Source organism: Monodelphis domestica, chromosome 3, assembly GCF_027887165.1.
Source record: "Monodelphis domestica isolate mMonDom1 chromosome 3, mMonDom1.pri, whole genome shotgun sequence".
Lineage (NCBI taxonomy): Eukaryota > Metazoa > Chordata > Mammalia > Didelphimorphia > Didelphidae > Monodelphis > Monodelphis domestica.
This window is the reverse complement of record NC_077229.1, coordinates 28,309,604-28,337,117: the sequence shown is the minus strand read 5'-3', so window position 1 is coordinate 28,337,117 and position 27,514 is coordinate 28,309,604. Positions and strand designations below refer to the sequence as shown.

The 27,514-nt window shown below is 37.2% G+C and overlaps 1 protein-coding gene across 1 annotated transcript; it reads left to right on the top strand.

Moving 5' to 3' along the window:
• The first annotated feature begins 980 nt into the window (after window positions 1-980).
• On the top strand, window positions 981-27,112 carry LOC130458042 (unconventional myosin-Ih-like). Its single transcript, XM_056820930.1, has 13 exons — window positions 981-1,106; window positions 3,325-3,440; window positions 4,414-4,612; window positions 6,682-6,762; window positions 9,500-9,679; window positions 13,793-13,891; window positions 16,363-16,476; window positions 17,988-18,059; window positions 18,279-18,398; window positions 21,011-21,078; window positions 23,450-23,555; window positions 23,890-23,970; window positions 26,904-27,112. Exons 1-13 carry the CDS (start codon window positions 981-983, stop codon window positions 27,012-27,014), a joined length of 1,473 nt encoding a protein of 490 aa, XP_056676908.1. The 3' UTR covers window positions 27,015-27,112.
• The last annotated feature ends 402 nt before the right edge of the window (window positions 27,113-27,514 follow it).

Here is a 27,514-nt window from a genome sequence, read left to right as displayed (position 1 = left end):
ACAGACAGAAACAAACCAGGTCCATCTCTGAGCTCTCCGTAGGAGACACATTCTTCTCTTAACACAGGATCAAGGCAATCATAAAGATAAGTTGATACTTTTGATGACATAAAATCCAAAAGTTTTTGCATCAACAAAATGAATACATATAGGATAAGAAAAGAAACTGACAAATTAATTCATAGGGGATCACAGAGTTGGAGATCACTGAGAAGAGTCTTTTTATCAGCTGTCTTGACAAGGGTTCAATATCCCAGCAACAACTCTCAGAAGTACATAAGATGGGCCCACTGACAGAGGTCCTGGGTTCAAAGCTGGCTTCAGACACTTCCCAGCTGTGTGATCCTGGGCAAGTCACTTAAACCTTATTGCCTCTGTTTCCCCATCTGTAAAATGAGCTGGAGAAGGAAATGGCAAACCACTTCAGTGTCTCTGCCAAGAAAACCCCACCTAAGCTGTGTGACCCTGGGGCAAGTCACTTAACCCCCATTGCCTAGCCCTTACCACTCTTCTGTCTTGGAACCAATACACAGAATTGATTCTAAGGCAAAAGGTGGGGGTTTACAGAGACCCAAGGATAGAATCCTTGATTTGTAATATCTTATTTTTGTAATTTAACTTAAAAAACAACCCACCTTACCTTCTCTCTTATAATCCACATTAAGTATCGATTCCAAGCCAAAAGAATGGCAAGGGCTAAGCAATAGGGGTTAAGTGACTTGCCCAGGGTCACACAACCAGGAAGTGTCTGAGGAAAAATTGGAATCCAGGACTTCTCATCTCTATTGTTGAAATTTTAAAAAATTTTATTGTCCATCCAGATGATAAGCTTCCAGAGGGCAGGGACTGTATCTAATGCTTCTATCACCAAAGTATATTGTATTATATTCTTTATTTGTTTTTAAATATCTCTGAATAACCCTTAGAATGTTTGTCATCTTCCAGAAAGAGAGGTGAGACGCAAGCACATTAGGCTACACATGGAAGGGGCCCTAACTGCCCGGGACAAAGTTGGGGTTCAGGACTTTGTGCTTTTGGACTCGTACACCAGTGAATCCGCTTTTTTGGATAATCTCCGCAAGCGCTTCCGAGAGAACCTCATATACGTAAGTTGTCCTACTTCTTTGCTAATTGATTTCCTTTTCCACACTCCATAGATATTCCCAAGAACCAACTCTTCCAACCAAGATGGCGCCCATAGGTTGGTGATAAAGCATGTTTGGATTTGGAGAGATGCTTCAAGGTTGACACCCTGCCTTCTACTCAAACCCTGGTGATTGAGTATCTTTGAGCATTTTTTTATGATGCCCTTTGGCAGTGAGCTGTCACAGTGGGTAGATCATTAGACTTGGAGTTGGTAGGACTTGGATTCAGATCTGGTCTCAGACACTTTCTAGGGCAATACGCCTTGGGCAAGTCACTTCATCCTTATTGCATAGCCCCTACCACCCTTACCGACGTCAGTGAATTGCATACTATATAGTCGTCAGCCAGTTAACCAATATTTATTAAGTGTCTTATATGTGCCAGGCTCTGTGCTAAGCTGTGGAGTTACAAAGAAAGGCAAAAGATGGCCCCTGACCTCAAGCAGCTCTCAGGCTAATGGGGAAGCAACAAACTAAAAACCACGTTCAAACAAGCTACAGACATTTGGAGAAAATCAACAGGGGTTTGGCACTAGGATTCAGGGGAATCAGGAGCAAACCAGGGTGACATTCTATAGCATTCTAGATATATATCATATATATATAATATGTTAGACATTCTGCTATCAAAGTTTGAAACATTAGCTTTTTCTGCTAGTTGGACAGGTAGAAAAATGGAAATGACGCAACGGGTGTCAAAAGAACTAGGGAATGAACGAGTCACAGATGAGCATAAGTGGCATCTTGGCTGAATCTCACATTTCAGATTGAGTCCGATTGATTTTGGAATATATTTTTTCTGAATTATTTTGAAAATAATTTCAAAACTTATTTGAGAGATCAGGTTTCTGCTCATCAGAAGTAATTTATGATTTGAGTTCAAACTCCAACTTTGCTTCAGTTCTGTGGTTCACTTTTATCCTGGAGATACGGTCAAATTATATATTTTGCTGGAATAATAATCCATAAACTACAAATATTATCCCATCTTTGTTAACAACCTTGGGAAATAGCACTATTATTGTTATTATCATTGCTGTTTTACAGCTGAGGAAACTGAGGGAAACAGAAGTTAAGTGTCTTGACTAAGGTCACACAGGTTGTAAGTGTAGGAGGCAGAATTTGAACTCAGGTCTTCCTGATTCCAGGAAGTCCAACTGCTCTCCATCCATTGTGTTACCCAGCTATGTAGGGATTAAATACCTCAAAAATTGACCACCAAAGGAGGAAAGGCACAAGATTCCTAAATGAAGGATGTGTCTAGGATAGAAGTAAGTAGTGTGTGTAATTCCTTCTGCCCCACTCCCTCTCTCTTGTGAAAAGAGGAATCTAAGTATAAATCCACCATCCAAAATTCCATAATGCAAGAAGTTTAGATCCACAAGTGTTGTTTTGACTGTACTACTTGGCAAAGCTTTGTACAGGGGCAGCTAGATGGCTGAGTGGATAGAGAGCCAGTCCTAGGGCTGGTAGGTTCTGGGTTCAAATCTGACCTCAGACACTTCCTAGCTGGGTGACCTTGGGCAAGTCACTTAACATCCATTGCCCAGCCCTTACCATTCTTCTGCCTTGGAATGAATAAATAGCGTTGAATCTAAGATGGAAGGTGAGGGGTTAAAGAAAAAAGAGAAAGCTTTGTACTTCTACTTTGAAGAGTATTATGGAAGACCCTTTGAGCCGAATGATCCTCCAGGTAGAGGTTGGGTTAGACATCTCCAAAAGCCCTTTCCAACTCTGATATTATATAGGGAGTCTATAAGAGTGTGGCAATGGGGAGGGAGGGGAGGACCTGTACTAAAAAGCCACGTACCAGCCTTAAACAGACTAACCAACCACCCACAATACTTAAGCATGAAAAGAAAGAGTGTTCCAAGATGGAGAAGTAGACACCATTAAAGGTTTGACTTCCCAAGTGTTCATCTCTTTATTATTTTACTTTAGGCAATGGGAGTTAAGTGACTTGCCCAGGGTCACACAGCTAGAAGTGTGAGTTCACATTTGAACCCAGGACCTCCCCTCTCTGGGTCTGGCTCTCAATCCACTGAGCCACCCAGTTGCCCCCTCAACTCTTTATTTTAGATGGCTGGTTTCTGCTCATGGATCAGGCATCATAAAATGGTAGCCCATACTTGGAAGGAGTAAGTCCATGGGTCATTGTGGTATTGGTTTGTCCTTGCAGACATACATCGGGACCCTCCTTGTCTCGGTGAATCCCTACCAGGAGCTGGGTATCTACACGATGAAACAGATGGAGCTTTACCAAGGGGTGAATTTCTTTGAGCTGCCACCACATGTGTAAGTAACACGAGGGTCTTCCTCGTAGACTGTTGGATCTGTTTTATTGGGTTCTCCTCTCCCTTACATGAGCCACTGTGATCCTGGAGAAGGTGGTATTGGAAATATGGCACTATGGGTTTGGGATGACATTGGGAAGAATTGAGAACCTTTGTCTTCACGTCACACTGTTTTGTTTTAACTGGAATGAATTTCTCCCAGTTCATTGCTTGATCGTTGACTCGGGAACCTTCCTAATAACTAGTATGATCCCCCAATGGTCCCCCCAATGGAGAGGTAGTGAGTTTTCCATTACTAGATGTCTTCAAGCAGATACTCAAGGTAGAAGGTGGATTAGAAAACTTCAAAGGCTCTTTTCAGCACCAAGATTATCTGATGAGTCTACAAGAATAATGTACCAGGGCTACCATTTTGGTTAAGTCCAGAGTGATACAATCAGAAGGGAGGGACAATAGCCAGTGCTGAACCCAAATGAATAATAAGAGCTCCTTAGGTGAGAAGAGGCCAAGATAGCTACAGTACATTATTGAGGGCCTTTCCCCCCATGGCTCCTCCAATACAGACTATTTCTGTCTTTTGTTATCTTTATCAATTTGCTAAATATGCAGTGAAACTCCAGCGTTGTTTTGATTTGTATTCCATAAAAGACCTTTTCATGAATCGTGCTTAAAAATGTTGTCTCTACTGTTCGAGATCCATCCATCCTAAGTGTAACAGTTTGAGTTTTGTGAATAGAAATTCTATTAATGAATTATTAGCTCTTCCATTAATTATTCATGGAGAGCTATTAATAAAGATATTCTGCTGGGCTTGACACTTACCGTTCATGGTTTATTTAGAGCCTCTTGGTATCCAGGACAGATAGCGTTACCTGATGGGAGATAGGACGCTTGGCTCTCCTGGCCATGGAGCATTTCACACCTATGTGGGGATGCCTGAAAGCCGAGTTCCTTCTGTCTCACTCCCTCTCCAGCTATGCCATAGCGGATAATGCATACCGTATGATGTGCTCTGAACTCAACAATCACTTCATCCTGATCTCTGGGGAGAGCGGTGCTGGCAAAACGGAGGCGTCCAAGAAGATTCTCCAGTACCTGGCAGTGACTTGCCCAATGACTCAATCACTACAGATAGCCCGAGATCGATTATTGCTCTCCAATCCAGTCCTGGAGGTAGGGGGCACTTCAAATTCTGTTGAACGTGCTTTGATTGTAGAAGAATCTTTTTGGTGACCTGAGAGATTTTCCAGCTCTAGGAACTGGTTCCCGATCCAGTGGTCTTGTGGGGCAAGAATGAGAAGTTATGCCAATGCCATCTTCCACTTTATTTCCTTCATGAGATTTTTATTATAGGCGTGATATATGCCTTCTGCCGTGACATGAGGAATATGGAAATACATGTTCCATGAAAATATGGCTATTACCTATATCAGACCATTTACCGGCTTGGGAGGAAAGGAGAGAAGGAGAAAACGAAATCCCCAAATGTCAGAAAGCCATCGACCAAAATTGTTTTCACGTGTAACTATAAGAATCTTTTTAAAAGTTAAAAAATAGAACTTGTGCCTAGATACGGACCCATTACTTGCTGGAGGATCTTGAGCAAGTTGCTTTCTTTTGGAGACACTGTCTTTACAATGGAAAACACCATATGCCCAGTTGGAAATAATTTTCCTACTATGATGGAAGCCTTTCCCAAGGGATGGAAATAATTCCCACATAGATATAAGGCAACCTATGTCATGTCAAGTCAAAGAGTATTTATTAAGCAGTTATTAGAGCAGATAGGTGACTCAGTGGATAGAATATTAAGTCTGAAGATAGAGGGACCTGGGTTCAAATCTGGCCTCAGACACATCCTGATTGGGTGATCCTAGGTAAGTCACAACCTAAATTACTACTCTTCTGCCTTGGAACTAATACCTATATTGATTCTAAGATGGAAGGTAAGGGTTTTTTTTTAAGCACCTACTATGTACCAGACACTATGCTAAGTGCTGGGACTTAACCATCTATTTAAATTGGCTTATTATACTATCAGATTTGGGGAGGTGGAGGTGGAAGGAGTTAGGTGACTCAGTAAATAGTCATGCCTAGAGACAGGAGGTCCTGGGTTCAAATCTGGCCTCAGATATTTCCTAGCTGAGTGACCCTGGGTAAGTCACTTAACCCCCATGGCCTAGTCCTTACTGCTCTTCTGCCTTGGAACCAATATAGAATATTGTTTCTAAGATGGAACAGTAAGGGTTTTTTAAAAAAGATTTTGGGGGAAGAAATTTCTAATCACTTCAGTCTGACCCAAAATACGCATTTGGTTTCATATCAAGGGTTTCACATGCTTTGGGAACCCTCTGAAATCAGATAGATAGATAGATAGATAGATAGATAGATAGATAGATAGATAGATAGATAGATAGATGGATAGATAGATAGATAGACAGATAGATAGATGATAGATAGATGATAGACAGATAGATGATAGATAGATGATAGATAAATAGATGATAGATAGATAGACGATAGATAGATGATAGATAGATAGATAGATTGATGGATAGATAGATAGATAGACAGACAGATAGATAGATAGATAGACAGACAATAGATAGATAGATGATAGATAGATAGATGATAGATAAATAGATGATAGATAGATAGATAGATAGATAGATAATAGATAGAGAGATGGTAGATAGATGATAGATACATAGCCAATAGATAGATAGATAGATAGATAGATAGATAGATAGATAGATAGATAGATAGATGATAGACAGATAGATGATAGATAAATAGATGATAGATAGATAGATAGATAGATAGATAGATAGACAATAGATAGATAGATGATAGATAGATAGATGATAGATAAATAGATGATAGATAGAGAGATAATAGATAGAGAGATGGTAGATAGATAGATAGATAGATAGATAGATAGATAGATAGATAGATAATCAGGGTCATTCTTGTCCTCCACATACACAAATCCTCACAGTAATCCGAGTTCTTAGGCATGGCTCAAAGCCCATTTGCACAAGAATCTCATCATTGATGGAGGTTGATTATTTCATAGTTTGAGCCTGGAGAGAAGGCAGAACCTGGTCATCTGGTTTTCAGTTTCTGGTGAGAGAGCAGACATCTGGTTCTGGACTCTGTATTTGGACCAGGTTTCTTAAAGCTAGGGATGCCAACTAAGAAATGGAGTAGTGACTGATTTCAGGCTTTTGACTTATTCCTAGGCTTTTGGAAATGCAAAAACTCTCCGAAATGATAACTCCAGCAGATTTGGCAAGTACATGGATATCCAGTTTGATTTTAAGGTAAGTCAGGATTTGAATTGGTGGGGAGAACAGTCAGAGGAAAATACTACTGGAATCAAATGGTCAGAGCAGTGATTCTCAAATTTTGTAGTCTCAGGAGTCATTTATACTCTTAAAAATTAGTGAGGACTCTCAAAATCTTCCATTTATGTGTACTAGATTTATTAGCATTTTATTGTGGTTTAATTATGCCCCACTCTTCATGACCCTGTAGGTCACAGGACACCAATACTGTTCTGGGGGTTTTCTTGACAAAGATACTATTGTGGTTTGCCATTTCTTTCTCTGGTGGATTAAGGCAAACAGATGAAATGTCTTGCCCAGAGTCACATAGCTAGTAATTATCTGAGACCTGATTTGAACTCAGGTCTTTCTTGCTTTCTATCCACTGAGCCACCTGGCTGCCTCTAAGACAAACAGAGGTGAAATGATTTGCCCAAGGTCTTGCCACTAGTAAATGTCTGAGACCAAATTTGAACTCAAGCCTTTCTGACTTCAGGACCAGCACTCTATCTCCTGAGCCATCTATCAATATTTACAATATTAGAAGTTAAAACTGGCAAAATTTAAGAATTTCAAAGCCAGCTTTGGGCACTTCCTAGGTGTGTGACACTGGGCAAGTCACTTCACCCTGTTTGCCTCACTTTTCTCAATTGTAAAATGACCTGGAGAATAAAACGACAAATCATTCCAGGACTTTGCCAAGAAAACCCTGAATGGTGTCACAAAGCATTGGTCACGACTTAAACAACTGAACAATCTCAATTCATTTTAAAATCATTTAAAATTTAAATGAAAATAAATTAAACTTAAGTTTAAATAAAATTCTAAATTCAAAATTAAATAAATAAAATCCCAAATAAGAAATTGCTGTGGGGTGAGCCTCCCACAGGGGATGGGGTCTTGGAGGTGGGACAGTGTTGGCGGAATGATGAATGGGTCACAGCTTTCGCATTCAACCTGTAGCACAGGTTTCACAGGATAAACTGCCCCGCCTTGACTGAGGTATGGCTTTATTTTATACCCTCATGATTACACATCTACTTGGCACACAGTTTCATTCTTAACATACATGTTTCCATAGAACCTAACAACAGACAGGAAGCCTAGGGAGATAGTCAACAAAACTTTGTTGCTAAGTGCAGGATCAGAAGGTAGAATCAATATGACCCAGATATAGGTTAGGGAATTCAGAGCACAGATTTGCCTGAAGTTTTTATGCCTAGAAAAGAGGGTCCTATCTAAGTAGGTATATAAGAATCCTTAGGTTTACTTTTGTAAGTGTGATCTCCTGGTAATATCCGAAAGTGTGGGACATCTGTATTAACCCTACAAGCATGTTGCTCTCATCTATTTTTCCTGAGGCTAAATAAGAATAATAATCATAACAATTCCAATAATAAGGGGATGTTAAAAAGGAAAGTCACTTAGGGGGAGGTTCAGTGGGTATTTCCATCCTTCCTAGGGGCTGCTTTGCAGACCCTGGTTTCCACATGGATTGTGTCAAACAGCATGGTCTTTGATGGCTCCCAGCAAGAAATTAATTTAATAAATAAAATTGTAAAAGAATTTATTTAAAATTATTAGCTTATTTTAAACTAACAATAAGTCTATTTATATGATCACAAATAACGTTTTTAGGAAACTCAACTGTTTTCCAAAACAAAACAATTTCGTGAAAAGAGTGATGTTGTTTTGCCTATTTTTGCAAATCTCTAATATAGAAGACAGCTGAATTCTCTTATTTGCTTCTGTATTCAAACAGTAACATTATGCTGTTTGTTTGAGGTGTTTGAAGAAAATCTGGTCTTCACACTACTATGTTGTTGGAAAATGGGGGAATATTTTAATAGGCAAATAATGTCAATATCATTACAAAAATAAAGTTAAAGAAATCCCTACCTCCTGTCTTAGAATCAATACTAAGTATTGATTCCAAGACAGAAGAAAGGTAAAGGCGAAGCAATGGGGGTTAAGTGACTTGCCCCTGGTCATATAGCTAGGAAATGTCCATTTAGCTGCCCCCAAATTTTATTATTCTCAATGTCCTTCTTATAACACTAAAATGATTTGCTTTTTGATATAGTCCTGCTTTTTCCTTTTTTTAAATTATGAACTTGAGAGAAATCACCAAATATGATAATTTCCATATATAGAAAAGCAAAAGAGAATTACATGTAAAGGCATGGATCTCAATTATATTTTTTATATTTTTAAAAGTATATAATAATCTGTCCTGATTGTATCTTTTTCAAGCTTCTATTCTTATTTATGTCTTTTATAAATGTTTTATTATGTTCTTTTTTTTTCTTTTGGGGTGGCATCTCTCTTATTCTCATCTTCCCAACTTCTCTACACTCTCCAAACATCCCCAAACATTTATCATAACAAATAAATACAATCAATTAAAACCCATTGTTCTTTGGCCACGTTGGAAAGTGTATGTCTCATCTTTCATCTCTAATCCACCACCTCTCTGCCAAGAAGTAAGAGGCATCATCATCCAGTTGGCTATTGCATCAATAGAGTTCTTAAGTCTTTCAAAATTCTCTCCCTTTAGAATGTTGTAGTTATTTTATAACTTTCGCAGTTCTACTTATTTTCCCTTGTATCAGATCATACAGGGGATGGGGAAAGAGCATTAGAAATTTGAATCTACTTTATTTGTGAAGGAGGATCTTAGATTCGAACCTCTTTTTAGATGACTGGTCTGAGTTTTGACTTTGAATTTTTCCAGGGAATTCCAGTAGGCGGTCATATCATCAGTTACTTGATAGAAAAATCTCGAGTCGTTTTTCAAAACCATGGAGAACGGAATTTTCATATTTTCTACCAGCTGCTGGAAGGAGGTGAAGATGACCTATTATCCTACCTGGGACTTGTGCGAAGCCCCCAGGCATATCTGTACCTTACACAGGTTGGAAAAAGATGGCTTCTAGTGTCTAGTATTCTTTTCAAGGGTGGGACTCATCACATCTGCATAAGACCTTTATGGAAGACCATTTCCCATCCCCTCCACTCTCCAGTCTATTTTCCACACAGTTGCCAAATTGATATTCTTAAAGTTCAGGTCTGACCATTTCATTACCTTGCTCAAGAAGCTTCCTTGGTTCCCTGTGGCCTCTATAAAAAGCACAGACTCCTTTGCCTGGCATTTCAAACCCTTCGTAATCGGACTTCAGCCTGCCTTTATGGACCAAGTTCATATGACTGACTTTTGGGTATTCCATCTTCCATCCAAACTGTTTTGCCTACTGTTTACTAAATTCGAAGCTCCATCTCCCCTCTCTGAGCCTTCACACATTCCCATTCTTAGAATATTCCTCACCTCTTTCTAGCTTCTTTCAAAATAACAGCTTGAGAGTCATCTCCTAAAGAAGACCTTTCCTGGTTTCTCCAGCTATCAGTGCGTTTCCCCTGACTAAATTATATTTATTCTGTATATATTTGTTCGTACTTATCTACATTTTCTTTTTCTCCAGTGGAACAGGAGCTCTTTGAGAATAGGGACTGGTTTTTTCCTACTTTATATCCTTGAATATATTGAGACATCTATGGAACATTTGGGTAGATAACTAGGTTGGTGATGTAAGACAGGAGCTCAGGATAGAGAAACTAGGTAAGATTGGGTAAAGATAGGTAGGTAGAGATAGGTAGACAGACAGACAAACAGAGAGATTGATAGATGAATAAATAGGTAAATGTACAAATGGATGGATGGATGGATAGATAAATAGAAGGATGGATAGATAGATTGATAGATGATAGATGGATAGATAGATGGATGGAGAGATAGGTAGACAGACATAAATTAGAGAGACATAGGCAGATAGATAGATAGATAGATAGATAGATAGATAGATAGATAGATAGATAGATAGGAGACAGACAGACAACAGACAGACAGACAGAAAGATAAGTAGACAGACAACAGACAGATAGACAGACAGGTATATTGATAGATGAATAAATAGGTAAATGTACAAATGGATGGATAGATAGATAGATAGATGGGGTTAGAAAGACAGACAGACAGACAGACAGATAGATACATACATACATACAGAGAGATAGAGATAGATAGGAGACAGATATAGATAGATAGATAGATAGATAGATAGATAGATAGATAGATAGATAGATAGATAGATATAGATAAGTAGACAGACAACAGACAGACAGACAGACAGACAGACAGAAAGATAAGTAGACAGACAACAGACAGATAGACAGATAGATAGATAGATAGATACATACATACATACATACAGAGAGATAGACAGACAGATAGATAGACAGAGATAGATAGATAGGAGACAGATAGATATAGATAGATAGGTAAGTAGACAGACAGACAATAGACAAATAGACAGATAGGTAGGTAGGTAAATGAATAGACAGAAAAATAGATATACAGAGAGATAGAAAAGCAACAAACAGATAGATAGAGAGATAAATGAAGGAATGGATAGACAGATAGATAGATAGACAGACAAATAGATAGACAGACAGATGGGCTAGATAGCCAGATAGATAGATGGACAGACAGACAGATAGATGGGGTTAGATATACAGATGGATAGATAGATAGACAGATAAATGGAGGAATGAAGGAATGGCTAGAGATAGATAGATAGATAGATAGATAGATAGATAGATAGATAGATACATACATACATACATACATACATAGTTAGATGGATGGATAGACAGACAGGTAGATAAGTAGATATACAGACATAGAAAAACAAGAGACAGACAGGCAGGCAGATAGATAGATAGATAGATAGATAGATAGATAGATAGATAGATAGATAGATAGATAGATAGATAGATAGATAGATGGATGGATGGATGGATGGATGGATGGATGGATAGATAGATGGATGGATGGAGGAATGGAGAAATAGACGAATGAATAGCTAGCTAGACAGATGGACAGGTAGATGGGTTTAGATAGACAGATGGATGGATAGATAGATAGATAGATAGAAAAGTAGATAGACAACAGACAGACAGATAGATGGATGGATAGACAAATAGACAGAGAGATAGATAGATAGATAGATAGATAGATAGATAGATAGATAGATAAACAGATAGACAGACAGACAGATAGATAGATAGATAGATAGATAAACAGACAGATAGATAGATAGATAGATAGATAGATAGATAGATAGATAGATAGATAGATAGATGGATGGATGGATAGATAGATAGATAGATAGATAGATAGATAGATAGATAGATAGATAGATAGATAGATAGATGGATGGATGGATGGATGGATAGATGGATAGAGAGGTAGATAGACAAATAGACAAATAGACAGACAGATATAAGAATGGAAAAATGGGTAGATAGTTACATAGACAGACAGACAGATGGGGTTAGATAGACAGATGGATAGATAGATAGACAGACAGACAGACAGACAGATAGGTAGATCTGGGAATCATTAGCATAAGATGATAAGAGAAAATGGAAAGTGAAAAGAACACCCAGGAAGGAGCTTGGAGGATAGCCATAGTTTGTGGGTGGGACTTGGATCAAGTGGGTAGCCTGTCTTTGAGCTGGTATAAACTACAAGAAGGGGTCAAGAAGTTTTATATCCACTTATGTGGACCAGCATGGGAAGCATAGTTAATATGGACACATTAAAAGCAGTGCTATAGAGTATCTTCCCTTTGGAAGCTATGACTTTCCCTTGGAAGGACAGCACTTATGACATATTAAATAGGGATTTGCCTCTTTTGAAGCTGCCAATAGAATTAAGAGGAGTCTTACCAAATCTCTCTTGGGGTGATCATTTGAGTAAAATCCATGCTTCTCCCAGTGTTAAACCAGCTTCCTAACCAGGGTGTCTCCTTCCACCTGGTCAGTAGAGAACTCAGAACCCTCTGCCTGTTGCCAGGGGAATTGAAATATTCTGTTCTAACCCTGAGCATTGTGATTGCAGTGCCCAAATTCTCAGAGTCTGGGACTGATACGTATATTCAGATGATTTGATTTGATTAATATGTGAGTCACAATTTACTGTGACACAATGAAATGTCAACATTTTAAAAAAACTTGCCCAGAAATTTCCTTACGATATTTCTAGGCTTTGTGAATACTATTAAGAAGTATAAGAATGATTATAACTATGATTATTAGTTAAATAAATAAAGACAAGTTACTTAATAATAAGTAATTTAATCATGATCAATAATTAGCAATAACAAATAATTAGTTAAATAACAATGAAATTTGTTAATAACTTATAATTAGTTAAATAATAATAAATTTAAGTTAAATAACAGTTAACTTTTTAGCAAGGAAATGAATTCTGTTTAATTGGAAAAGTAACATGGGGACAGCTAAGTGGCTTAGTGAATAGAGAGCCAGGCCTGGAGACAGGAAATCTTAGGTTCAAATCTGACCTCAGACACTTCCTAGCTAGGAGACCCTTGGCAAGTCACTTAACTCCATTGCCTAGCCCTATTCTGTGACAGAAGGTAAGAGTTTTAAAAACATTAAAAAAAAAAGTAATGTGTTTGCTTTTGGATCCTAGTACAGAGAGGACTTTCCAATCAACCAATCAGCATTTATTAAATACCTACTGTGTGTCAAAATCCATACTACTTTCTGTTGCCCCTCCCTGAACTTACATGGGAATAGGGCAAGAATACAACACGTTTAGAAATAAGTACATATGAGTACTGTAATGTAAACTCAGCATCCATGAACTTAAAAAAATTTTTTGATAACTGCATTGAATATAATTTGCCTTTTAATACAATTGCATCATTTATATTTTATTGTAATCGGTTTCTTTTAGAATCTTGCATAGTTTATCTTAAACATGTTTAAAAACATGATTCTGAGAAGGGGTCCATAGATTCTACCAGGTTACCGTAGGAGACCATGACATAAAAAACTCATTTAGAACCCGTGGCCTGGAGCATTTGAGCATCGTTTAGTCATGCGCATGCTTTGTGGACTTTAAAACCAGCATCCCAAGATCCTCTGTGTCTCTTCTCAACAGGGTCGATGTGCCAAAGTGACTTCTATTAATGACAAGAATGACTGGAAAACTGTAGTCAAAGCTTTCTCCATCATTGATTTTAATGAGACTGACTTGGAGGTATGGGCCACAAGGGCTTGGCTGCCATCTTGTTGTTAAGATTGAGTAAGACAGAGAAGCCCAGTTTCTTGGGTGGCTTCCTGCTTTTTCCAGAGCTTTGGGAGAGTGCATGTGTAGGGATATTTTCTACATTTCTCCTCCCCACTTTCCTGTTTCCTTTCGTTTATTACTTTAGATTTGCTTAAACAACTATTCGTCTGAAAGCCAGAGCAGATAGATAATATGCTGGGCTAAACTGATCCAAATTCCAACCTCCCCTGTGACGTTTTCTTCTTTTTCTCTTTAATGTATGTTTAACATTTTTTGTTCTTGTTTTAAATGTATAATTTACAGCAAACAGTAATAAATCACCAAGTAAGCCAAAAATGGGGCTTATTCCACAAAAATGGGCTATTCCACAAAAACTCCCACGATTTCAACTATTTATGTGAATGAATGAATGAATGAATGAATGAATGAACAAATGAAGTGTTTTTCAGCACTTAATGCCAAACCGTGTAAGAAGGGCAAAGGATCCTTGACTTCACACTCCCTCAGAGCAAGAAGGAAGGGCTCAGTCCCTGTGACCAAAGCTTACATTCTAGTGGAGGCACACCATCAATAGAAAGCATGCATTTTCTTTTATTTAAAAAGTTTTATTGGAATATTTTGCTTTGATGTGACTTCTACTTCAGAATATTTCCCTTTGGGTTTTCCTACCCACTAAGCCAACCCTTACAACAAAAACAAGAAAAGGAAAAAGGAAAAAAAACCCTAACCAATACATCAGCTGAGTGTGTATGCAACATTCCACACCCATAGTCCCCCACCTCTGCAAAGACAATCAAGTCAAACTGATCCCTACTCAACCATCAAAACATCACTTCCTTTGTCTCCCCTTCCAAATGATGCATACTCATAAACTTTCTTAAACCTTCCATTTTATGTACATACACACATATATGTGTATGTGCATACTTATATCTATTCTATTTATATAATATATTGTGATTTAAATTATATCCCTATATATGTATATTATAGAGATATATCTATTCATATATACCTATGTATCTATAGTATATATCTATATATTATTTATGTGATTATATTTATATTATAAGTAATATATTATATATCCACATTATAGATATAGTATATATTTATATATTATTTATCTACATTATAAATATAGTATATATTTAGATATTATTTATATTATGATACATGCATAATATAGTATATATCTACATTATAGATATAATATATATTTATATATTATTTATCTACATTATAGTTATAGTATATATTTAGATATTATTTATATTATGATACATGTATAATATAGTATATATCTACATTATAGATATAGTATATATTTAGATATTATTTATCTACATTATAGATATCTAGCTATATATTATGTGATTATATTTATATTATAAGTAATATATTATATATCTACATTATAGACATAGTATATATTTAGATATTATCTACATTATAGATATATATCTATATATTATTTATGTGATTATATTTATATTATAAGTAATATATTATATATCTACATTCTAGACATAGTATATATTTAGATATTATTTATCTATATTATAGATATATATCTATATATTATTTATCTGATTGTATTTATATTATAAGTAATAGATTATATATCTGCATTATAGACATAGTATATATTTAGATATTATTTATCTACATTATAGATATATATCTATATATTATTTATCTGATTATATTTATAAGTAATATATGTTATATATCTTCATTACAGATATAGTATATATTTAGATATTATTTATATTATTATACATGTATAATATGGTATATAGCTACATGATAGATATATCCTATATCTATATAGTATTGATATTATCAATATATTTACCTAGATCATATGTAATTTGATCATTGATCCATTCATTTATCTATTAATTTATATGCTTACATGTTTGTGATATTCATACATTTTTTCAGTTCTAGATCCCCTCCCCCACCCATTGAGAAGGCATGTAATGTGATTTATCAATTATACATATGAAATCATGCAAAACAGATTTCCATGTTAGCTATGTTACCAAACAAACAAACAAATGTAAAAGTATGCTTCAGTCTGCACTCAGGGTTTGTCAGTTCTCTCTCTGGAGATGGACAGCATTTTTAATTCTTACTTCCTGTCTTAGTAATAACTCTAAGACAAAAAGGCATGGGTTAGGCAGTTGGGGGGTAAGTGACTTGCTCAGGGTCACACAGCTGGAAAGTGTCTGAGGCCAGAATTGAGCCCAGGTTCCCCAGACTGCACTGAGCCCCTCAGATGCCCCAGCAAACAGAATAGATGAGGTAGGCATAGCTGGATTCTACATCAGGCTCTTTTCGGAGGCACTTATTCATTTAGGCTCCTCCTCCATTCACGATTCCTCCTCCAATTGCTTAATCAGACAATTTGTTCTCCTTCCCCTTTATGGCTCCAGAACCTTTTTGGCATTGTCGCCAGCGTCCTACACCTGGGGAACATTCATTTTGTAGAAGATGAAGCTGGATGCATCACTATTCCTGACCAGAGCCAGATCAGATGGATAGCAAAGGTAACACCCTCCTACCCAAAAGGGGGCTCTCTGACCTCATGCTTCTCAGGGCTAAAGATGAGAGATACCTCATACCAGGGCAGAATGATAGCCAAGTCATTCATCAGGGCCACTAGATGGCATAATGAATAGAATACTGAACCTGGGGTCAGGAAAACCTGAGTTCAAATCCAGTCTTGGCTACTTATAATGATGAGCTCATCATTTCTCATCTGTAAAAAAGAGATAATAATAGTGCCTACCATTTGAGGGGCATTTGCGAGGATGAGACAATATTTGTAAAATACTTTGCAAACCTTAAGTTCCTATCTATATTCTAACGATTATGAATAAACATTCTATTTCTTGGTTGAGGCTGATAGCCCAGATTTCCCAGCTTCCCACAGCTCAGTCACTTTGACTAGAATTTATATGAAAAAATTGTTTGGAGGGGACAGCTTGGGTGGCTCAGTGGAATGAGAGCCAGGCCTAGAGATGGGAGGTCCTAGGTTCAAATTTGGCCTCAGACACTTCCTAGCTGTGTGACCCTGGGCAAGTCACTTAATTCCCATTGCCTAGCCCTTACTGCTCTTCTGCCTTGGAACCAATACACAACATCGATTCCAAGACAGAAGGTGAGGGTTTAAAAAAATTGTTTGGAGATATGAACATTCTGTCAGTACAAACCACCAACCCTCTCGCCCAATGTAGGCCAGCCAGACACTGTAGGCTCATGAGTGTTGGTCCTTCCCATCTCAGCCCTATCTAGAAAACTGGGATGATGACAATAATTCCTCCCTCCCAGCATTGCCACAAGATTCAAATGAGATCATATTTGTAAAGCACTTTGCCAGCTTTAAAGTGGTAACTATGATGATGATGATGATAGTGTGGATTCCAATATAGCATTCTCCCTCTCTCCCTTAATCTCATCAGTCCACTTACCTTCTCTTTTTATTCAGGCTTTTTCTGTCCCTTTTCATGTGCAGAAAGGTGGCTGTCATTGGCCAGGTCTCAGAAATAGTCTCATTAGAGGGTTATAATACTTTACAACTTGGGTTGACATCATCACTTTGGATATAATGGGGGGGGTGTTAAATAGAGTTTGACCTATCTGACTTTTTTCCCCTTTCAATAGTATTCCTTTAGCAAATAAGTATGAAATTCTAGCCATGCCTAATGCCCTTTGGTAGAGAGAAGGCATCTGCAAGAGAAGAATGCTTAACATAAGAAATGCTACTGTCAGGGGGAAGCTAGTGGCTTAGCAAACTGAGAGCCAAACCCAGAGATGGGAGGTCCTAGGTTCAAATCTGACCTTAGACACTTCCTAGCTGTGTTACCTTGGGCAAGTCACTTAACCCCCATTGCCTAACCCTTACCACTCTTCTGCCTTGGAACCAATACACAGTGTGGATTCTGAGACAGAAGTAAAGATTTAAGAAAAATATCGCTGTCGGTTCTTAGGATCTTTAGTCACTTGGTGAAGCTGATGGACAAAGTACTCTCCCTAACTTTTTTTCCCTTCTTTCCAGCTGTTAGGCATCCACTTGTCGGCTCTTGAGGAAGCTCTGACATATAGAAAGATTGAAGCCAAATCAGAAGAGGTATAAACCCAACTCCTAAATGGAACCAGAATAGGATTCCCCATCCCTTTCTCTTGGTGCAACGTGTCCATTGATGGAGAAGGTCTGCATGACACCATCCCTCTGCCCTCAGCTCAGGCCATACCCACAGCCAAGCATTAATGGAGACTTGTGTAGGAATTTTGACTCACTGGAGTTGTCTTTCTCCCATGTATTGGGCTCCTTTTAAATGTTTTTCAGGTCTTATGCCCATTGAATATAGATCTGTCAGTCTACTCCAGAGACGCAATGGCTAAAGCTATTTATGGACGGACCTTCACCTGGCTTGTCAACAAGATCAATGGCTCCCTTGCCAACAAGGTGAGTCAGACAGTCTATTCCAATGGAGAACAAGATGCAGGAAGGATGCTATGTCTCTCTCAATGCCTTTTTTGGTGTCGTGGACCCCTCTGGTTGTCCATTCTTCACTTGTTGATGGACCCCTTCTCAAAATAGTTCTTAAATTCACAAAATAGACCACGGAGGATAGTGAAAGAAACCAAGTACAGTTATCCCTTCCATACCGTGACTTTCTGCATCTTCGTATCAATATACAATAAATTGGCACAAGAAATTCAATGAGATCTTTTTCAGAAGTCACAGATGACGTGCGAAGGCCAACAGACAACACAGAAAAAGTTTAGAAACTCAGAAATGCATCAGATATACCCACAATATTGTATAATTTCAATATCTTTCATCTTTTAATGATGTAAACACACACAACTTCTTTTTTAAAGTTAAAATAAGTAAAAAGTTAAAGCTTGTGCAAAGAAGGTAAGAGATAGGGGATGATACACAAATATAGCCTCTGGCCAAGTATTTAACTCGAATTTTACAAGAAGATACTGTAAATGCCCCATAGAAGAAACAGGAAAAATTCAGACTTCTTTGGTACAAAGGGAGGACCAAGAAGTTTTACTCGGATTTTCCAGATCATGGAATCCTCCAGAGATACTTGTAGACTGATGTATAATTATTGAAAAAAATTCCCATCCAAATCCTCAAAGCTCTTCAAATCAATCCATGGGGTTCTGTGGTCCCCAAATAAAGAATCCCTGCCTTAAAGACTATAAAACGGGGCAGCTAGGAAGCACAGTGGACAGATTGCTGGGCCTGGCTCAAATTGGCTTTGTTAGAAGCCAGTTTTCTGGACTTTAGTCTATTTAATTGTGCACTACAAATGAATTCACTACCACTAAGTGGAAGCCCCATCGCAGCTCATTTTGCTTAACCGTTTATTTCAACCTTTTATGGGTGCATAGAAAGGATGTGGAAGGATCATCACCTTGGTAGAGGTCTATGGGAAGAGAAGGAACATCCATGAAGCGGGACACAGAGCAGGAGCTGGGTGGGTCAGTGGTTTCACTCTTCCCCAACCCAGTCTCCTCAAAGAGATATAGACAGGAGCTTTGTGTGTCCCTGAGGCTCCAGATGAGCCAAGGAAATCAAGAGCCCGTCTTCAGAGGCTAGTGTAAAAATTAAATTTAGTCTCTAGTAATGGAAATATTATATTTTATGAGATTTATTAAAGATTATTAAAAATCAAGGAATAAAGAAAATACAAAATTAAAAAAACCACGTGCCTAGGGCTGATTAGCCCATTCAGAGCGCCCATGCTTAGCTTACTTACTACATCATTGCAATGGCCGAGAGACCCGTGTGAGGCAGAGCCAGTTAAATACTCATTGTGATCTTGCCCAGGTGGGGGACTCAGGTGAGATTATAGGGAATTCTGGGAAGTACCAAGGACTTCTGGGGATTGAAGTCTAGGGTTCAAATCTCCATTTTACACTATGTAAACCTTAAAATTTCTTAGACTTATGAATGTTGGAAATTTCACCATTGGGAAATTTCATACTTGGAAAAAATTTCCTACTGATAGTAAGAACTCTATTGGAATGTGAACCCCCTTGGCATGGGAGGATCTTTCTCCTCCCTACCTAAGACTACTTTAGGACAGAAACCTTTTGCTAAACAATGGAAAGGGCTTTGATCTATGCTTAAGCATAGAACAGGAAGTTCTTTGAGTCATGATTGATTTTAGAATTAATACAATAGAGATACTTGGAATGACAGAACCAGGTCTTGGAAAATACAATCTCCACCCTACTCAGAGTAAAAGGATTTAGGAAGGGCTGCAGCAAAGGATCAAGATTTAATTATTTGAGAATATGACCTTCAACAGACATGTGCAAAGCCACAGACCTCTGGGCGGTCCTGGGTTAAGCTAGAGCCTCCATTGGCACAGGGAAGACATGTAAAGTGATTGGTAGATGTGAGAACTGAGGGGAGGGAACTTAGATGGTTTCCTTAAAGATAGTGGGGTCTGAGGACTGGGGGAAGTTGAGAGGTTTTGCTCTGAGAGGTTGTGCTCTGAGAAGCTTGCTCTGAAGGAGGCTGGAGGTGGAGGCCCCTGAGACTGTTTCTCCATTTTGGTCACATGAGTGATAGGGACTGATCTCTTTCCTTTGCCTCAGCTATCTAAGGGCTTGGGCCTTTTGGTCCAGCCTAAACAGAGGGGGTATTTAAGCCCTATTCCCTTCTTTCCCCTTTCTCTCTCTCTCTCTCTCTCTCTCTCTCTCTCTCTCTCTCTCTCTCTCTCTCTCTCTCTCTCTCTCTCTCTCTCTCTCTCCTCTCTCTATCTCTAATACCTTTCTTCCTCCTGTTTGTAATTAAAAACTCCATAAAAGGTTGACTGCTGACTTGAGTTTTCATTTAGGAATTACATAGCTGAATTCCTTGGCGACCTTAAATTAATATATATCAGTCTTTTAAAGTGTATTCCTTGTCACAACTAGAATGGCTTAGCCCTGGAGGATCCTGCCCAGCTTTGGCAGGCATCTCCCTTTTTTTCCCCCATAATTGATTTTCTCATCGATAAAAAACAGATATCTTCATTAGTCAAGACTGGGTGCATTCTTTCTGAACAGGACTTCACTCGAAAGACCGTGATTGGGTTGCTTGACATCTACGGATTTGAAGTCTTTGATAAGAATGGGTAAGGGTCACCGTCTTCCAAATGGGTCATGCTTAGACCTTTCAAGGTTTTTTAAAGATGAGGTCAAGGTCTCAGAGGCCCCACCATGGTTCCTATTCTTCCTAAACTCCCCAACGAGCATAACCTTCCTTCATGGATCTTACTCCTGCTTCATAGAGGCTCCAGGTAGGAATACCAGGAACAACTGGTGTTTGTTCTGAATCAACAGAAGAGGTGGGGTTGGGGATGTCTGTGTAGTGAATAGAGCACTGGACTGGAGCCAGGAAGAACTGAGTTCAAATCCTGCCTCAGACACTTACAACTGCATGGTCTAGAGCAAGTCTCTTCACCTCAGTCTATCTCAGTTTCCTCAATTGCAAAATGGAGATAATAAAAGTACCTACTTTATAGGGTTTCTATGAGAATAAAATGCAATAACATGTATAAAGTACTTTGCAAAAATTAAATGATATGTAAATGCTGGTTGGTTGGTGTCGTTGATGATTAAAGAGGATGGAAATGACACCACTATGGTGGGGTAAATGTTTGACTGTGCTTGATCCAACCAATAGGAGCTATAATAGAAATCAATATAATATGGTATAATACATTTATATTGATCATATAAATCAATCTAACATAAAGATAAAATATAAACCCATATTATATTCTATATATCAATTGACATTTATATCATATTACATATAATCAACATTATATATCAATAATGTCATATTGTATGATATAGATCAACACAAGTTTATATATAATATAAATCAATATAAAATGACATGAATCAATATAATATGACAGAATATAAATTTGTTATATATAATACAAACCTATAATATATTCTATATCATATCAATAATTTATATTATATGTGAATCAATCGAATATTAGATATAATATTAAACAGTATTTTATATATAATACAAATGTTATAATATATGATATAATATAAATAATGATATTATTTATTATATAAATCTATATTATAATATACATATCAATGAATATTTTACATTACATATAAATCAACATACTATAATATATTAACCAATATTATGTTGTATGATATATAGTATAAATACAATATTATCATATTTACTACAAATCAATATAATAGTATGTATAATATAAACAACATGATATGATATAAATAATAAAGAAATCAATCAAATATGATATAGAACATGTGCATTATATAATATAAATATTCCTATTCTATATAATATCAATTAATATTTTATATCCTATTAATCAACATAATATTACATATTAATCAATATTAAGTTATATTACATAAGTAAAATAATATAATATATAAACCAATATACTATGACATATAGATAATATAAATCAATAGAATATACTATAGGTAATATATCAATATGCTATATGTCATATTATAGACAATATTCATCAATAGAATATGATATAGAATACAAATATATTAAATATTATATAACTATATTTTATATAATATCAATTAACATATATATGAATCAACAATATGAATCAACATTGTTGTATTATTTATAATATGTTGATACAATATAATATATAAATCAATCTAATATGACATATAGATAATATAATCAATAGAAAATGATATATGATATCGGTACCAAGATAAGATAAACCAACAGAATATGATATAGAATATAAATATATGATATAGAATATAAATATATTCTAGTCTATATTATATCCATTGATAATTCATATTATATATAAATTGATATAATATATTATAGACCACATAAACTAGCATATTATATAGAAAATAAATCAATATGATATAATATATAATAAGAACCAATATATTGCATATAGTATAAATCAACAACAATATATGATTGATGTTGCTAATAATATATAACACAAATCAATACAATATGGAAAATTATATCATAAATAATATAACTTATAGAAACATAAGTACAGGGTATTATATAAAATATAAATACATATTATACAAAATATAAATAATTTTATTATATTCTCTATAACACAAACCAGTATATCATATATAAATTTATAATATATCAATGAATATATTATACATAACATAAATCAATATAATTGCTATATTACATAAATTAACATGTTATCCATAATATAAAGGAATATATATGATATGATATATAATATCATGGAAATGATTCTGTATCATATGTAAGTTAATAGAATATAATAGAAATGCTAGGCTCGATAATGGTTCTTTGTAAGGACAATTTAAGTAGGGGTGTAGACATTCCTGTTTTGTTAGACTAAGCAGGGTGGAGTAAATCTAAAGTTCACAAAGACTAATAAGGCTAGACGAGCTTACGCTGCACACAGAATCTGGACTCCCCCTGCAGCTTATTGAAATCCTTTCTGTTTGAAGTTTTGAACAGTTCTGTATCAATTACTGCAATGAGAAACTTCAGCAGCTGCTGATAGAGATGACCCTGAAAGCAGAGCAAATCGAGTACGAGCTGGAAGGCATCGAGGTAGCGCAGTCGTCTTCTACGGCTTCCCCCTTTTCCCGTAAAGCTTCCAAAGGGTGTGAGGACATTCTCACAAGGAATGTCATTTCCTCCATGGGTGCCCGTCTTCTTCTGGGTCTCCTGGGACAACCACCGCGAATCCTTACTAGGTTCTGCTATCTGATCCCCGATACGGGAAAGAGCCCAATTTTGAATACTTTGCCTTCACTGCCACGAGTTTAAACAGACCTCAGTGGCTTCCAGATTGAGTTTTTCAAAGCAATAACATTTTAAGTGAATCTTCTGCTCCTAGAAGAGTAACTTGTTAAAACGCGAATCCTTCTGCTTGTCATTCCAGTGGGAGCCCATACAGTACTTCAATAACAAGATTATATGTGACTTGGTAGAAGAGAAACACAAAGGAATTATTTCCATTCTGGTGAGAAAACGAATGCTGACTGACTTAATGAGTAGATTGTGTTTTTTGTGCCTAAGGAATGGGTATGGCCTTGAATTATCCATCTGTTTCTCCTCTAACTCTCCAATCATTGGGCACTTAATTTCTATGAAAGGGAGCATGGTGCAGTGGGTAGAACATTGGATTCAGAGCCTGAAAGACTTGAGTTCAAATCCCAACTCCGACACTTTACTAGCTATGAGACCTTGGCTAAGCCTCAATGTTCTCATCCATAAAATGGGGATAATAATCATGCTTACCTCATAAGATGGTGGTAAGAGTCAGTAGAGACAATAGTACTATATAAATGTTGGCAATGTTCCTGTATTCTCAGCTCCTTGAGATGAAGGGTCTTGTCTTTGTTTTGTTTTTTAGCATAGTTTTGACATAGACTTAGCATATAGTGCCATTCTCTCCCTCCCTCAGTCAGTCAAGCATTTATTAAGCACCTCCAGTGTACCAGGTTTCAGATTAAGCACCGGGGTTACACAGAAAGGTAAGGTACCATCCCTTCCCTCAAGGAGCTCTCAGTCCAATGGGGAAGACAATGCATAAATATCCATGTACAGACAAGATATAGACAAGATGAAATGGAGCTTCCCAACAAAGGGAAGACGCGAGCAATGAGGCCAATCAAGAAGGGCTTCTTGTAGAAGGTAGGATAATAGTTCACTCAGGGGGGAGGGAAGAAGCCAAAGGCCTCAAGAACTGGGAGGTGAGGGAGGCAGGGAGGAGCGGGTAAAGGATGTTGGGAGAGAGAGTAGGAGGAGATTAGGAGAAATATTGATCCACTAGTCATCAGTAGGGATCAGTAGGCAAACCCCAGAGCAAATTCCCCTGTATCAGTATCTCTCAGTGTCTCTCAAAGTACTTCTATCTCCATTGCAAATAGGCAATACTTAGTAGCAGCTCTCTCTAGTCTCAAGCCAGAGTACATCAGTCACTGCAGCAACAAGAAATAGTTCACAACAGATTATCCTTTCTATTTCATTATATAATTTTTGGTTTTATATAATTATAATATAGTAATATTCCATATTTGTGTATTTATAGACATATGATGGATTTAACTATCTAGATATACCTGTATCATATACCTGTGCCTATAGGGATGTGTGTGTGTGTGTGTGTGTGTGTGTAGATAGTGTAAATATATATGTGGGGGGGAAAAGAGAGACTGAGAGAGATTGAGAGAGAGAAAGAGAGAGAAAGAAAGAAAAAGAGAGAGAAAGAAAAATGAGAGGGAGAAAGAAAGAAATATTTGAATGAATGAAAAATCATTTATTAAGCACATATAACATACTATAATATAATGTGTTTATACTATAGACACATTTGTCAAATTGTCATCTCTGTTGTTCCTCTGATTCTGCTGACCTCATTATCGATCACTTAAGCTTTCTGATTTCTTTTGATTGCTCATATTTTAAATGGTGCTGTAATATTCTGTCATGTTCATACACTCTCATTTATTCATCCATTCACCAGTTATTCATTAGGTGTAATAAGATGTTTCCAGGTTTTGTCATGGGGTTTATTCATTGTTTGGTATTTGCTATTGCAAATAAAGAGTTGTGCCTATTTTGGGACAGACTAGTTCCATTTTCCCCATGATGTCTGCATCATGGAAAGAGAGAAAAATTGTAAAAAATTGTAATTGAAGGGAGAGGAGTGACTTGGAGGTCTGTAGACAACAGCTACCATGATTTTGCTTGGGTAGTAGATGGGACTAGCATGATCCTCAAAGGAAGGTGATTAACTGAATAATGGAGGAAAGGGGAGAACCTGGAAGTGGCAATGCAGAACAAGGAATATTTCAACCAGGGAACTAAGAAGAATGAGTGAAGGTGCAGCCAATTCTGGAAACGGTGGCCAGGGAGGCTGTTCAGGGAGAAGCCAGGTTTCAGTAAGAGTTCATAGACACAAGGAGTGGGAGAGGAATAGATTTAAAATGAAGAACAGTTTGTTGCCTTTGGAACTGGTATTCCAGAGGGCATAACGGAAGGGCTGAAGGGAGTTAGGATGAAACTTGGGGCTGGGGATAGGGAATGAGCGCCAGGAACTCAGACTCACCAGGGTGAGAATGTTCATCATTAAGCAGAGGATGCCACTCCTCTCTCTAGCCTCAAAGGACAGGCACAATGGGATCTGGGAAGGCTGAAGTCAAAGAGAAGTTTGCTGTTCTTCACATAAAGGCTCTCCGAGAGCATCCCATTAAAGGACCTGAGTTGGCAATAGGAGGTGCAACTGGGAGTGATCACTTTGGGACAGATGGAAGGTGCCATCCTGGCCCATAGAAGCCTTTCCTCCAGCAGGAGACAGAAGGTGCCAGGCACTAGCTCTTCTCACCTGAAGTATCATTAGGAAAATAGTTAGGAAAACTTAGAGAAATAAACAAAAATACAATAAAAACTTGTTTAACTTAAGGAACTTTCTCCAGGTACATAAATACCAAAACAACTCCCCAAATTTCTTTGAATATTAAATAATTTTTAAATTTTTAAATTATTAATTTAAATTAAATTAAATTAAAAAATAAATCATAAAAAATAAATTTACTTGATAAAATCCAACTGAGAGGAACATCTTAACAAGGACCTGTTGCCAGAAGACCTCCTTAATGAAATAATTAGCAGCTGTACTCAACCACCATGGAAAACCAAAAGACCCAAGCCTAGTGGAAGAATAGAGGCAAAATTCAATTACAAAACCATAAGGCTTAAGTAGCACAATGAATAATGTTGTTCTATGACGTCAACTTTGCAATTTCACCAAAAACGTTTCTTCTAACTTGCCGGATTGCCCCGAACCTCACAAAAGCTTTGCGTCGGTATTATTGATATCTGAATGATGAAAACCATTCCCAAAGGATCTAAGGATCTCAGTAGAAAGTTTGCCTTTTTTTTTCTTTGAAGGATGAAGAATGCCTCCGGCCTGGTACTCCTACAGACCTGAGTTTCTTGGAAAAATTGGAAGAGAAAGTAGGGAAACACGCTCACTTTCAGACGTATGTACTTGGCCCTTGATGAGCTGTGGGCAAGTTCTTCTCCTTCAGCGCATACGTGATCCCTTGGAGATTCTCTAAGCCACCCCCAAGGCAGCTGATTTATGAGAATTTTTTAAATGGTGCTTTTAAATCTCTTGTGTCGCCATGTTTCTCCTAGAAATTAAGCATACTTCATCTTGGGAAAAGATTTCATCTATATAGGGGCAGCGAGGTAGCACAATGGATAGAGCACCAGGCCTGGAGTAAGGAGGACTTGGGTTCAAATCTGACCTTAGACACTTCTTAACTGCATGACCCTGGGCAAGTCACTGAACCCCTATTGCCTAAATCTTGCCACTCTCCTGTCTTAGAACTGATGCTAAGACAGCAAGTAAGGGTTGGAAAAAAAAAGATTTAATCTATATAAAGTTTTACTCTTGAACAGGTTTTTGAACAGAAAAGGATGGTAATAAGCATTTATATAGCTTCTATTATAAGCCAGGCATTGTGCCAAGTGCTTTTTACCTCCCTTACAAATAT